Raw genomic sequence first — 15286 nt, forward strand, 5'->3', positions numbered from 1 at the left:
GATAAACAAAACATGGTATAGCCATACAGTGATTATTCAGTCATAAAGAGAAATGAAGTCACGATACACATACAACATGGATGAACCTTGAAAACAGTATGCAAAGGGAAAGAATCCAGACACCAAAGACCACATGTTGTATGATTCCATTTATAATACCCAGAATAGACAAATCCATAGAGGCAGAGAATTAGGTAGTGATGGTTGCACAACTCTGTGAATATAGGTACTTAAAACTACTGAACTGGGAATTCCCTGGCAGTCCAGTGGTTAGGACTCCACACTTTCACTGCCAAGGGTGCGGGTTCAATCCCTGGTTCGGGGAACTAAGATCCTGTAAGCCACATGGCGTGGCCAAAAAAATTTTTTTAATTTATTTTAATTAAAACTGCTGAAATGTACACTTCAAAATGATGAATGTTTGGGTATGTGAATTACATCTCAATAAAGAAATAAAGAAAATATTTGGGTTCAACCCAAAAGCTTTCCCAGAAATTTGGGGAAAAGAAAAAGGTTAAAGAAAAGGCACTTTATTGAATAGTTTCACAATGCCCTGAAAAACAGATCAAATTAGTAGTTAGCTTTTGAAAATATAAATAAAATTATAAGTACTTATGCTTTGGACTTGTGTGCTACAGGAACATAAGGATTGGAGTTTTTTTATAACTTGATTCTGATCATCAAAGTAATGCCTGGTTATTTTAGATGTTTTAAGGATAGAAGAGCATAGCTAAGCGAAGTATGGACTCTCCTGTTTTTTATGCCTCTCCTCGCCCTCCACAGAAGGCAGGTGGGGGTGTGGGGGGGGGTCACTGGCCTCTACAAGCAAAGCCCACTTTACGGGAGACCTTGCATCTGGACCCTCCGGCTCCACCGAAGCCACCTGGACGTTAGCATCCAGGCCAGCACATCAAATCTTCCTCGGCACACAGATTTTATGAAAGCACCATCATTTATAAGCCCTCCAGCTGCCCCAGCTTGCCCTGGATTTTGAGTACACCTGGTATTTCCCCTAATTGAAGGAAAGAACCCGCGGCACCTAAAAAGGTGCTAAGAAATGAGGAGAATGGAGATAGAAGAGAAACCCAACTTTCATTAAAAACTGCAACCCTCAAATTAAAATTTCCCATCAATCACATGCCAGCATTTCCCTTTAGAGCACCGAATGAACCGCAAAGTAACACTTTCTCTCGTTTTCCATCCTAGTGCCATGTGGCAGCGCCCAGGGTCCATATTAGAAGTCGAGCGGCATGTTACTTCCACTTGAATACTATCTGGACGGACATAGATTGAAAGAAATCAAGAGGGAAAAAAAAAAAAGGAAAGCTTACAAAAGACAGACTTCCAGTTCAAACTTTATTTGCATACAAAAATATATTATAATGGGAAAAGCATAGTACTGTCTCCAACTATATATAATTAATTACAAATATTTTCATAAAAGCACTTTAAATTACAGACAAGCTATGTTTTAAGAGGAAATACAACATTAGCATGAGTCATCTGTTCTACTACGCTGCAAGCAGGTAAACAAAGTCAATTTCTAACTTGCCCAGAGATGAGCCCAAAGGCGTTTTTAGGACGAGAATGAGAACGGCCTGGTGGTAGATAAGCAGCATCTCTGGCCCCTCCAGCAGCAAATTCTGTAGCTGATTTTATCAGGTCCTCAGAGCTCTCTGAAGCTTCTCCCTTATGAGGAAAGGACCCAGAGCTTCTTGCTTCACATACCTGTCAACAGGAGACAGAGAAGGTGATCCACTCACGAAAGCCTACAATTCCTACGCTTAGCCAGGGCACACCTCTCAGACAGGCATCAAAGCACCAAACTTAACGGCAGGCTTCCCACGTGGTATATGTCCGATTAACTGGTACGACTGGCAGCCTGCTGCCATTTCCATGAAGTCAACAGGCATGTCACATGGGTCTAATACAAACTGTGCTGCAATTACAATCATCTCCGTCACAACAGTCTTCTGACGGAGGATGGTACAGCACACAAGAAAATGGGCAACAAAATCTTCCAGTAAACAGAAACTGCACAAGAACTTTCCACCTAATACTTAGGTCTGTCTGAAACCATGTTTAAGAACAGAGTTCTTTTTAAATAACCAGCTTCGGATCCATTTTTTCAGATTCTACCCAGCTATTTAGCAGAGCATACCATAAAATATTTCTTAAGGAAAATCAACTCTTTCATTGTAAAATGAAAGGGGCTAGGATGCAATTCTCCAGGCCTGCTCTGTGACCGAACAAGGCCCCCCAAGGGTAGAGTTGCTGAAACTGTCATCCGGGAAACTCCAGCTGATCCTTCTGGCTCTTGCAATCCTGTTCTTTGGAAATAGACTGGGTGGACTGATTCTCAGGGTCCCTTCTTCTAGGCACCCCCGTAGCAGTTATGATCTAACAACCTCAGGTCTCAAAATTTTTGGTCACAGAAAATGGGGTGCCATTAGTGTAACTGCCAGTGGGAAACAAGGTACTGTGTACTTAATCCAGGTCTTTTAGTAATTGGCACGGGTCTTTGGTTACAGGGTCTCCCCAAGCCAATTCTCTCTTTGGGGACCCAACCCTCTAGAAGTCAGACCTCACCAAACCCCTGATCTAACTTGGGAAATTTTCTCTGGCCCCTGAGATGGAACCCCCCTGGCTTGTCAGTATAATGCTTGATGGTCAACAGGCTGATTTCTTTTCTGAAAAGCCCGGCAGGCCACCATGCTGGTAAGGCTCCAATCTTGCTCTAACTACTACTTTACTCTCCATTTCTCAAACAAAATGCCATTGTTTGCTGGTGGTCAGTTCTCACTGTTTGGAAAGGCACACGGTCTACTTCAATGTAAGCTTACCCTCAGAATTTCTTTCTGAGCCACTAGGGTCCTGTTTCGGAAACTAAAGAAGCCTTATGATGTAACTTCCTGCCCCAGGCAAGCTGGTAAACATTACAGCACTTTATCAGAGGGGCTGGTTGGGTTTTCTGTTTGATTCTTTTTTTTTTTTTTTTTTACTACCAGGCATGTACTCACTTGCTAAGGTTCTGTCGAGATCAGCAATAAAGTCTTCTAGCTCTTTTGTGTCTCCTAGTTTGGCTGAAAAACAAGAGTTGGGGTTCAGTTTCCATATCCAAGACAGCTGATGACTCCGACTCTTCCAGAATTACGCGACCCCATCTCTTTGTCTTCAGAGACTTTATTTTTTTTATTTTTTATTTTTTTGCGGTACGCGGGCCTCTCACTGCTGTGGCCTCTCCCGTTGCGGAGCACAGGCTCCAGACGCACAGGCTCAGCGGCCATGGCTCACGGGCCCAGCCGCTCCGCTGCATGTGGGGTCTTCCCGGACCGGGGCACGAACCCGTGTCCCCTGCATCGGCAGGCGGATTCTCAACCACTGCGCCACCAGGGAAACCCCAGAGACTTTATTAAAGAGTGTCCTGTACCAATCCTAAGTGGCTGCTCCAGTGTCTACTTAGAGTCAACTCAGAAACTTATTCTGAAGATTAGCCTAAATGTTTCTTTCTGGTTTTTGTAGCTTATCACCCCCGCCATACCCCACCCCTATCCCAGCAACCTGGAAGAAGTATCTCCCTTCACTACCTTAAAAGTTGGGAGATGTGGGGAGACAGGGACAGGGAAGGAAGATTAAAAGTTTGAACTTTTTGATTGTGTAGGATTTGAGTTAGTCAAAATATTCGGGAAGCACGGCACTGTGTGGAATGGACACCCAGATTCCCTAATTCCTGCTAAACTTCTCCCCTGATGCAATTTTGTTCATGCTATCACTCCAGGGCAATGCTTCAGCCCTCATGGTCCCTCCAGGATGAAATGAACTAAGCACTACAGTTCCGTGTCAAAATGGTACAGATGGGCTTCCCTGGTGGCGCAGTGGTTGAGAGTCCGCCTGCCGATGCAGGGGACACGGGTTCGTGCCCCGGTCCGGGAGGATCCCACATGCCGTGGAGCGGCTGGGCCCGTGAGCCATGGCCACTGAGCCTGCGCGTCCGGAGCCTGTGCTCCGCAACGGGAGGGGCCGCCACAGTGACAGGCCCGCGTACCGCAAAAAAAAAAAAAAAAAAAAAAATGGTACAGAGGAGGCAACAGGAAGCTCCTGGGGCTAGCAGGAAGCTCCTGGGTCTAGAGAGCCTCATCCCATCCAGGTGCCAGCAAAGAGTAACAAGTCCTCATTATGATTTTGTTCCCTCTATATCCTGAGACCTGTACGTCTTTCTGTGTATCTTACTTTTTTCACTAGAGTTCATCATTCATGCCCTCTCTGAATGCACTACTGGATATTTTTATTAATTAGCCCCCGCTGGCCACAAATAGCTCATTGTTCTTAGCTTTTAAAGTCAATTTACCACTAGGGCTTTCTTCTCCTCTTTAATTCCCACCTCTTGAGGATCAGGTAACAAATCTGGGCACATTTTAAGCCACTTTCTAGACTGTTCTGTCTCTCTCAATTCAATAGATCCATTACAGATGAAGGGCTGGACAACGGCAGAGTCCCCAGTGGCTGCTAACATTGTGATGTTGAGAAGAGAATTTTAAAATGTCCTTTTGAAAAAGGGGGAAATTCTGCCTTCATGCCAGAGTGAGAAAATGATGAAATCTTCATATTTCTTTTTAACTATGTTCCACTTTTATTGCATTCTGCAACATTTTCAGCAAGTATAATGTTTCTTAAGGGAAAAAAACTGCTTTTGTTTTCAAAAGGGCACTTGCCCAATATAAAAGAACATTCAGCTCTCTGGCTGGAGACACTTTACTCGTTCCAAAATATAAGAAACTGCTCATGCATCTTTAAAAACCTTTTCGGCCTATTAATATCACAGTAGATGCAGGATGGAGCTGCCATTTTGAATTATGTTAGGTCATTACTTGTTTCATAATGATGACCTCATTTAATTGCTAAATTGGTCATCTGAAAGCATTAGTTAAAGAGTTAATGCAAGAAAAAGAACCCAACTTTCTGCAAAGCCCAACTGCTGAGTTTTACATTCTAGAACCAACCAGTCTTGGGAGGGCACTGTCATTTGACACTGTCCTGATGACACCACAAGAGAGAAAGCAAAGTCTAGAGTCTACACATCTTTTCTCCCTGTGAATTTGGTTTCCTGCCCCCTAGTTATCTGATTTCACTTTCACGCTAATCAAAATCCTGAGAAATAACAAAATCCATTCCATGCTGTACTATACTAAGAAACTAGTCTTCTCTATTTGTTTTGCACATTTGGGAAAGATTGGTTAGGGGGAAGGGGGAAGAAAGAAGAGGCTGAGGAACAGGAGGAGGGAGGAAGGAAGCAAAGAAACTCACAATCCAACTAATGAACTTACCTTTCCGAGGAGGGACAGCAGGAGAGAGCAGAGCTGGAGTGCTGTCTGTTGGAGAATTCAGTTTTTCATCACTGAAGCTGAAGCTGTTCCTATAAAGTGAATCTGCACCTTTCAGGAAAGAAAACGTAACTCATTAGAAACGATTTTCAGTCTTATGGTCTATTGCCAACCAACAGTTTATCTCCAAAAGGAGCAAAGTTATAAAGAAAATAGGTTGGTTTCCAGATTTTATATTTATGCCCCCAAATAATTTGAGGCAGGAGAGTGTGCTTGTGTATGTGTGTGAGTGTGTGTCTCCAATCAGGCACACCAAAGGCCCTTGCTTCCCTAAAAAAAAGAAGGGGGCCGGGCTTCCCTGGTGGCGCAGTGGTTGAGAGTCCGCCTGCTGATGCATGCCCCGGTCCGGGAAGATCCCACATGCCGCAGAGCGGCTGGGCCCGTGAGCCATGGCCACTGAGCCTGTGCGTCCAGAGCCTGTGCTCCGCAAAGGGAGAGGCCACAACAGTGAGAGGCCCGCGTACCACAAAAAAAAAAAAAAAAAAAAAAAGAAGGGGGTGACAGGATCATCATGACCAAACCAGCCTCCTTTGTTACAAACCGGAGCCCACTGCTCAGTGGGTGTCTAACTGACAGCTAAGCCAATGCTTGGCCAATGAGGGTGAGGGGCCTCCCTTGGGATGTGAGACATAAGGAACCATCTCTCCTGAAAAATGTCCCTTCTGCCCTCTGAACCCCCTAAAATACAAAGACAAGGTTGGATCCCATGACTTAATAATCCTCCCTGCCTGCTCATGAGAGAGTCTTTGTCGTGGTTTTCCTGAGCTCCTACATTCTGGGGATAAGCTAGAGGGTCAGAGATAAAGATTTCTTCTCCCACAGGTTGTCTATTACAGTCTGGGTGATTTGCTGCCTCCATTGTCATACCCTCAAAGACCAGAGCAAGAGCAAGGCAAGGTCCCAGAAGCAGGGCTGAGCTGAGTCAAGGAAACCAGCCCAGCTACTAAGTATTCAGATGCCCTAGAGCAAGATAATGTCTCTGGGCCTCAGTTTACCCATCCATAAAATGGGAAGCTGGACTAAATAATCCTTAAAGTCCCTTCCAGCTCTGAAGTGCTGAGATTCTATTTCTCTACGTCCTGCCAAGGGGGAGGAAACCAACCCACGGCCAGCCAGCCGTGTGGCTGTGACACAGAAAGGAACTGCTGGCTGAGCTGCACTAACTCAAAGGCTCAAAGGCAGACCCGGCGGCGGAAGCAGGATGTGGCCTCTGAGGTCACAAAGGAACAGCCTTCCCAATTAAAACACAACACAAAGCCAGGCACGGCTGTAGCAGAGATGAGCTCTGGGAAGGCTGTTCAGGTAAGAGAGGGTGGCTGAACCATGAGGACCTGGCCAGGCTCCCTGTCCTCCTTGGGATTCGCTCAGTTTTATCCAATCACCTCCAGCTCAGGAAGAGGCAAAACCACCTTTCTTTGGTCCCCTTAACTCCAAATGAACAGGACTAAGTTACAAAAGACATGCCCAGAATCAAAAAGGGTTTTCAGAAGCAGAGGTTTCTGGTCCCAGGAGAATTCCTCTTCATCCCTAAAGACGGCTCCAAGTTCCTGGAGCAGTTCCTGAGGCCTCCTTACTGGTCCTCCCACCCTCCCCTGACCAGGTGGCCCCAGAGCCATCTTGTCTTCCTGGACGACACACCCATCGCGTTCAGTTTTCCAAACACGCCCAACCCTCACAGTCCATTCTTCCTTCTTAGGTCCAGCCCGGGTCACCTAAAAGGACGACAACATTTTTCAAGGCTTTGATGATGAACACCTACTGAGATATGAAACACCAAACCTTACCCTTACATTTCCCCAGAAATTACTTCCCAGAATAGTGGTCCTTTGGGAAGAACTGTGTGATCAAGGAACTCTAAGAAACACCAAGCACCCCTGGAGAGTCCTCTGATGTAACCCCACTTTAACGTGCCTGAGACAGCTTGTGATAAAGAAACAGACTCAGGGACTTCCCTGGTGGTCCAGTGGTTAAGAATCCGCCTTCCAATGCAGGGGACGCAGGTTCTATCCCTGGTCGGGGAACTAAGATCCCACATGCTATGGGACAACTGAACCTGTGCGCTCTAGAGCCCACGAGCCACAACGAAGAGCCCAGACGCCGCAACGAAAGATCCAGCATGCCGCAGCTAAGACCCAACTGAGCCAAACAAATAAATAAATAAATATTTAAAAAGAAACCAGCTCAGCCCTATTTCCCCTGGTTTACTTGCCCTTGGGACACTTTCTCGGTGGCACCTCTGTTCATATTTCTCAAGACGCTTGTACTCAGTGGAACGCAAAGTGGGAAGCCCTTCTCGCTTGTCAGCTGGGCCGCCCTCTGCAGCAGTCTGGATTTTCTCAAGGGGAGGCCTTTTCCCTACGCATAGGGAAGTGGTCACGCCCATCGCAGACCCACTGCGTCTTGTTACTGCTTGTCGCCACGTCAGAGGCAGGAGAATCGCCCCAAATAGAGCCTGAGAGACTTGTACGGAAAAGATGAGGTAAGACTGAGGGGGCAGGAAAACCACAGAGGGCCCTGGGGAAGCAGGCCTCGTGCCTGGACTCGTGAGCCAGGAGAAAGGCGTATGAGGCCTCTGGAACATTATCCCTGGCTCCAAAGGACACCTGAGAGCATCACCCCCATCCCTGGCCCAGAGTGCTGAACCCAGGACTCACTGGCAGCACCCCTGGTCTCAGTCTCACCACCACACCCTGTACCGCAGGCCCTTCTCCTGACTTGGGACTTCACCTCTGTTCTGCCCTGACTCTCCATCAATTTTACGTCCATGTATACTCATCCCTTGGGAGGGGGCAAACACACACACACACACACACACACACACACACACACACACAATTTCTTTGCCGCACACACAGGTTGACCAAATGCTGCTGAGTCTGGGGGGAAGGAATGACCTAGACATGGAAAAGGTCATTGCAAAATGGTAGGAAAAAGGAATCCAGTGAGGATTCATGAAAAACTCAGGCAACTCACTTGGTTTTGAGACCCTGTAGCATCATAGTATACTAAGACATCACCACGGCTTACGTCTTACCCTTTAGAGCCTGGTGTTTATATGCCTTTTTGATCTAAGTATTTTCCTCAAACTCAGAAAATATATAGACAAACTGACTGTTATTTAACTGACTAATTCAGCTGCCAACTATTAAGTACACTGTTCAAATAATCAGAAGTTGCCTCTTACTGATAATGAACTTGTGCTACTCCCACAATGAAGGAGGGGGAAAAAAATTCTAGTTACAATACACACACACACACACACACACAATCTCACACACCAGCTCACTGCTACACCTTGATGCCTCTCTATTTCCATGAGTTCCAGTGCACAATTCAGGCCCGACCTGACTCCAGGCTCCAAAGTGTTCAACCATCAAAAGGAAATGAACCCCCAGCACCCCTGAGCCTAACTTCCCCACAGTCGAGTTCCACCTTGTTTTCATAACCGCTCTACACTTCATTCCCCAAAACAATGACCAGGACAACCGCAGGAGCCCCAGAAGCTGCCACCCTAGAGACGTGTGGCACCGAGGCCGTGTGAAAGCTGTGTGACCCTGTGCAAGCCACTTCGTCTCTGAGCCTTAGTTTCTTCTCTTGCGAAAGGGGAATCAGTAAGCCAGGCGCTCCATGTTGATACCTATGGTTTTCATTGCTTTTATTCTATTTTCCCGACAAAATGGAGGAAGACACGCTCAGGAGAAGACAGGTCACCACAGAGAATAAGAAGACTCAAGATTCTGGGCCCAGGCTTCTTCCACTTCTTCAGATAAATTCCTAAGAGAAAATTTGTCTTCAGAGGTGCCCTAGAACAAACCTCCCAAGAACAAACCCACAGACACGGAAGTACCCCAAGCTCTAGACCTCTCTTTACCCTTCATCCAATAAAATTTCATTCCACGGACTTACAGTGAACAAGATTTCATGCTAGGTGTATATTAAAAGGGAAGCAAAGCCTGACTTCCTGTTCTTTTGACTCCCCTAGAAGTCTATTTCTTGAGTTCTAGAAATAACAGCTCATTAGTCTGATAAAGGACAGGAATGTGTCACAGGCTGATAGCATAGTAATGTACTGTTGCCCCACCCAATATTAGGTACTGCCATTAACAGGGGTCCAAGGGACACATAACAGTGATGATTTGGGGAACCGCGGCAGGTGGCAAGACTAGATATTTTAGGGCCTTACAACATCTACTGCTATCGGCTCTAAAGCCCCATCAGAAATGTCCTTGGCCAGTCAACTTGGTGCGCTGAAGCCAGGAACCTCGAATTCAGGGACCAAGTGTTCTAAGACATCAGCAAAAGCAATGTGAGCATATTAAATATGCAAACATCTAACTGCAGGAGCGCCAACAGCTTGGGAAACTCAGCTACAAAAACAGAGGCTTGTTTAAAAGGTAGACGTGCTTTTTTCTTTTGGGGGTGGGGAGAAAGGTAATTTGGGGTTGGCACCAGCGTGTGCTACTCCAGAGGAAAGGGAAACCACAGACAGTAACCCTGGCCCAGAGCTCCTGTAAATATAGAACAATCCCACACATTTCAGGCAAGCAAACCATAGTAATTAACTGAGAAAAAGAAAGCCTTGGACCTGTTTTCCTTTTGCCACAGGGAATGGTATGCGGGTGTTGGGGGAGGTGGGTTGAATCTCCTCCTGAAAATCTAAATTCCAACAGCCTCACTGAAAGTGGGATAAAATAAGAAAACGTTTCTCAGTTTCAGCACTATCGCCCCCGCTTCCCTTCTGAGACTGCTCAGTCCCTCTAGATACCCCTCCAGGTGTCAGCCAGTGACACCTGTCACCTGCCTGGAATTCCTAACACACACCGGGACACCCCGAAGGCTCCCAACGCCTCAGTCTCTCCCGCCTTGAACAAGTTCAAGTTCTGGTCTCAGCGGCTCTTAGGCCAGATCAGCCAATAGGCTACCTGTCATGCATGCCCCGCCCCCCAGGGGCCATACAGTCCCCTCTCCCAGGGCCAAGCTAGAATAGTCGAGGCAAAGAAATACAGACGTTCTAGGCCCTGCACGTGCTGAAGAAACCAATTCCTCATTCCCTGCAATGGCCCTGCAAAATCATAACAGCCCCAGCATACAGAGTAGACTTCAGACGTTTTCCGTTAAGTAGCAAGACACTTCCCCCCTCAAAGGAAAAAGGAAACTCCAATCCGTCAAAGATCTAAGTTCGCATCACTTTTAAAGTTCCAGTTAATATTAGAAACTTCTTATAAAATCAATCGGTGGAATCATCAATTAACACATTGGTTAAAATTTAGTATCTGATGAGTTAACATGTCATTAAACACATTTCAGAAGTCATGCTGTGCGCTTACGGTTTTGAAAATACTGAAAAAACAACAGATTTTTCAAAATAAGTTCAAACCAAAGATGTTCACAATGCCTGAAGCACCTCTGAGGATCACGTCCGAACCTCCCTGCCCCAGCGCCTAACTGTGCTGCCCTTTTACTGCCGAAGTTGAAACTGCTCTCATGAAAGTGCCTGGTGTTACCTGTTGGAACCGAAATCTAGAAGAAAGAAACAAAAAGAACTATTTTCATCAACCCCCATTTGAATGCCACCCCTAATGTGAAGTTATCTTGCCACTGTAATTTTGGTCCTCTTCGTGTCTTAGAAGGATTCCCTGTAAGTGGAAACAGGAAAGAGTATTTCCTTATTAAATATCCGTTCTTCTCTCCTATCTAAGTAACTTGCTTCTCTGGGTGAAAGAAGGAATGTCTACTTTTTCTCCTTTGGATGCAAGCAAGCGAAATATTTTTTAATTGAAGTGTAGTTGATTTACAAAATTGTATTAGTTTCAGGTATACAGCAAAGCGATTCAGTATATATATATATATATATATATATGCATACATATATTCTTTTTTTATTCTTTTCCATTATAGATTATTACAAGATAATGAATATAGCTCCCTGTGCTATATAATAAATCCTTGTTGTTTATCTATTTTATATATAGTAGTGTGTATCTGTTAATCCCATACTCCTAATATATCCCTCCCCCCACTTCCCCTTTGGTAACCATAAGTTTGTTTTCTATGTCTGTGAGTCTGTTTCTGTTTTGTAAATAAGTTCATTTGCACTAGTTTTTAGATTCCACCTATAAGTGATATCATATAATATTTGTCTTTCTCATCTTTTTTTTTTGAGAGAAAAGGAAGGGTTCTTCAAAAAACAGGAATGCAGTAGGTACATCTTCAGAGTGATGGAGCTGTAAAAGGTAGAGTGAAAACCAAGGTCCCAAGGGTTTCGAGCTTCATACATAACATTTTCACACAGGACACTGGCTCAAATGTCTCTGACCTATGTGACATAGCGTGGCATGTGCATTTTATTATTTTCTTAAAAGCATCAAACAGAGCAAATATTTTCTTCCTCATCATGAGCTTATGGATGTTTCTAACATCATCATTAAATAGCATCCTTTCCATTTCACAGCTAGAGAAAATGAGGCCCACTCCTTATGCAGGGCCCTAACAGAGCTCAGCCTGGGCTCCACAGACCTGGCCAGGTGACCACTGCCTTGAAGAGACACCTTCAAACACAACCACCATTGATAAACAGGCACATGATCCCGGTGCAGTGAGACTTCAAGCCTATCCCGGAGGACCTGGTTCACATACCAGCCAACCATCCGTGGTGACAGAGCAAGGTCTTAGAGAGAGAGACAGCCCAACTGGTTCCACTATTTTATCAGAAAAAAGGAGACAACAGTGCCTACATTCCAGGACTGTAGCAGAGATCATATAAGATAACACATTTAAAGCAAAGCAAAGAGATCATTAACGGTTAGACCTAATAAACAATAATAGTAATCATAGAAAAAGCTTGGCAAAAGAGAGCTGCTCTTCCACGCACCACAACTACTGAAACCCATGCGCTCTAGGGCCCGCGTGCCACAACTACTAAGCCTGTGCGCCTAGAGCCCGTGCTCTGCCATAAGAGAAGCCACCGCAATGAGAAGCCCGCGCACCTCAAGGAAGAGTAGCCCCCGCTCGCCGCAACTAGAGAAAGCCTGCGTGCAGCAACGAAGACCCAATGCAGCCAAAAAATAAATTAAAAAACAAAGAGAGAGCTGCTCTTATTATGATCATCCTGGTGTGTCTCCCCTTTGGTGGGTTAAATTTCAGTAGGCTCCACGTCTCTCAAATATTCTCTTCCACAGAAAAGCATTAAACAGACAAATGAGTATAACAAATGTCTGTGATCCATTCTTAGCGTCAATTAAGACACATATTATGCGTCCTTAAGAAATTACTATTTAGATACACACTGCTTCTGCCAGGACTATTTCTAACCTGCCTCGTGGAGGCCAAACTACACATTTATAGAAAAGACTAATGTCATCTGAGCCTTCTTTATACCCTCCCATTTACCTCTCTAACCACCAAACTAAGGGTTAGTTTAACAGTTAACAACAAAAGCAGAAAACAAAGTACACACATATACCCTAAGAAAAACTACAGACTATTCCAAATATCTCCCCCAAAACTGTTAAGAATGTGTTTCGAGTGCCTTTTCTTTGAGGCCTCTGAAAACAGATCCCAGATCTGAAACCCTACCCAGAGGGAGTTGCAATCACCCATGAATGGGTGAGCTCAGACCGTATTCTAGCCAAATGCAGCTGTGGTTTAGAAAGGAGCTGTTCTTTGCAAGACAGCGGCACTGGACAGACTGTGCCAGCTTTCTTTCCCACGGGGGAGAGAATTTGTACTTGATGAATAACTTGCTCCATGCCCCAGTAGAAGGAGACATATTTAAGTTTGGCTACAGACACTGAGACAAATTTCAAAATTTTTTTAGACTTCTCTTTGAAATTGAAAATAAGCGGTCTGGTCATTAGCAACAAAGTCCAAACATACCGAACGGAAAACTAACAGCATACGATTCCATTCCCTTTCACCTCAAAAGCTGCAATTATTTCTAACGCTTGGGCAGGGCTGCCAAGAAAAGTCAAGCTGGAACTCAAGTTTCTGACTCAAAGCCTGAACTGGGTGGCGAGTGTCCTTTATTCCTTTTCAGAAGGACAGCTCATGTGTAAGCCTAGGACTGTATCTTTGCCCTGTAACAAGGGGGAGCTTCAGATTTCAAAAGAAGGGAATCACAAGGAAAGGTCATTGTTTTTATTTCCAGAGTCAAGGACAACAAAGGGAGTGACTTGTATGCTTCATGCTTGTATCCCATCTAGGGAATGAAGCCTCAAAAATTACCCAGAACTGTTTAAAATTCACTTTGAAAAATAGTAAGCAATCCAGGTTGGGTAAAACAGCAGTCACATAATACTGGAAAGTCACCCGATTTGCTATTTGACGCCTGAAAAGGTATCCAGAATCCCTACAGGACATTCGAGTTCCTGGAAAAAATGGTCTCTCTTTTTAACAAGGTTGTTTATTTAGGACAGAGCGACGACGCTGGGGGTAGTCTCCACTAGGAGGAAAGTCACCAGAAAGCAGCCCTGGGTCCATCCGCTTCTGTCCACCCCCAACTGGGCGGGGAGTCAGAGCCAGCCGTCCACGTGATGGACCTGCCTGAAGGATGAGGGACACCCTCTAAATACTTGAACTCAGCAGTGCCAGGGATTCTTTCAAAACTTCGGGCAGTGTAGCAACAAGCCTGGGAGCTCAGGGCCATTAGAAAGTGCAAGAAGTGTTTCAAAAATCTCAAGAACGGGAGCTTAGGAAACCCTTCCTGGTTTCACAAGTAGGTCCGTATTGTGCCCCCCCCATGCGCCCCGACCCCATGCCTGTGGCACTTGCTGCACACCCTCTGAAGATACTGCCGAGAGGGGAAAGAAGGGTCAAGGAGAGGAGGACAGGGAGCCGCGGGAAGGCCTGGCTGGGGTCCCAGGAGTCCTGCCGCTTCGACCCTCCGGCCTCCTGACACCTGCCGCCGGCAGGTAGACCAGCCTGCCCTCCCAGAGCCTTCCCCAGACCATCCTCAGGGGTCTTGTCCCCGCCGGGCCTGCAGCCCCGGAGACGCCTAGAGTCCTGGAGACCGCGCTGAGCTTTGGGGCTAACTCCGCCCGGCCCCCATAAGCCAACTGAGCCCCGAGCCCAGAGCGCTCCTCCGCGGGCCGGGTACGGGGGTGGGGGGGGGTGCCCAGGGCTCCGGCACCTTCCGCGGCGGGGCCGCACTTACTCTCCGAGTCGCTGAAGCCGCTGCTGTCGCTGACGCTGGCGCTGCTCCGCCGCTTCATGCGCTCCAGGTGCTCCTCGTAGTGGAAGTGGCGCTTGTGGAAGGGCGACGCGAAGTCGGCCAGCACCGCATCAAACTCGCACAGCGCGTCGCTCAGGTCCCCCGCGTCGGCCGAGTCCAAGGCCGGGGCTGGGGAGGGACGGCGGGCTCAGGTGAGGGCGGGGCGGGGCGGCCGTCCCACCCCGGGCCCGGCAGGGGCCGCACCGTTCCCGAGGATCGCTAACTAAGGCTGACCGCGCGCTGGCCCGGGGACAGCCCGGCTGTCGCTGCCCGCGGCTCGCTGTTATCTTTTAATACTCTCCACCACCCCCTGAAGTGCGCCTTGGTGTCGTGCCTGTTTTCGGGATAAAGAAACTGAGCCTCGACCCGGTGAGGTGGCAGGCCAAAGGTCACGCAGCTAAGCGACACAGCCGAACTCTTTCCCACGCGCTGTCGGGGACTCTTCCCCGCGTTCGCTCCCCGGGGGCGCGTGTGAACCGGGTGGCGGTGGGAGGACTGAGTCAGGATGCGCCCGTGACGTGTCGGGCTCGGATCCCCAGCCCCGCGTGGGGAGGAGGCTGAACCCGCCCCGGGCAGAGTCCCGCCGGTGAGGCTGCGGGAGGGATGCAGCGAGTAGACGCGGGATCCCGCTTCTTTCGCGCAAGGCCCCGGCTTTAAGGAGACCCCCCCCCCCCCACTCACCTGCCGCCGCGGCGGC

General features: G+C 47.1%; 1 protein-coding gene across 1 annotated transcript in view; it reads right to left on the reverse strand.

The window, feature by feature from the left end:
• Positions 1-1342: 1342 nt before the first annotated feature.
• RGCC (regulator of cell cycle) overlaps positions 1343-15286 on the reverse strand; it is a 14523-nt gene continuing 579 nt past the window's right edge. The window contains exons 2-5 of the mRNA XM_024126027.3: positions 14533-14718; positions 5325-5432; positions 3021-3083; positions 1343-1728 (exon numbers count right to left, since the gene is read on the reverse strand). Of these exons, the coding sequence (XP_023981795.1) occupies positions 1721-1728; positions 3021-3083; positions 5325-5432; positions 14533-14718 (365 nt within the window). The 3' untranslated portion in view covers positions 1343-1720. The remainder of the gene's footprint in view (positions 1729-3020; positions 3084-5324; positions 5433-14532; positions 14719-15286) is intronic.

The sequence above is a fragment of the Physeter macrocephalus genome, chromosome 13 (genome assembly GCF_002837175.3).
Source record: "Physeter macrocephalus isolate SW-GA chromosome 13, ASM283717v5, whole genome shotgun sequence".
Taxonomy (NCBI): Eukaryota; Metazoa; Chordata; class Mammalia; order Artiodactyla; family Physeteridae; genus Physeter; species Physeter macrocephalus.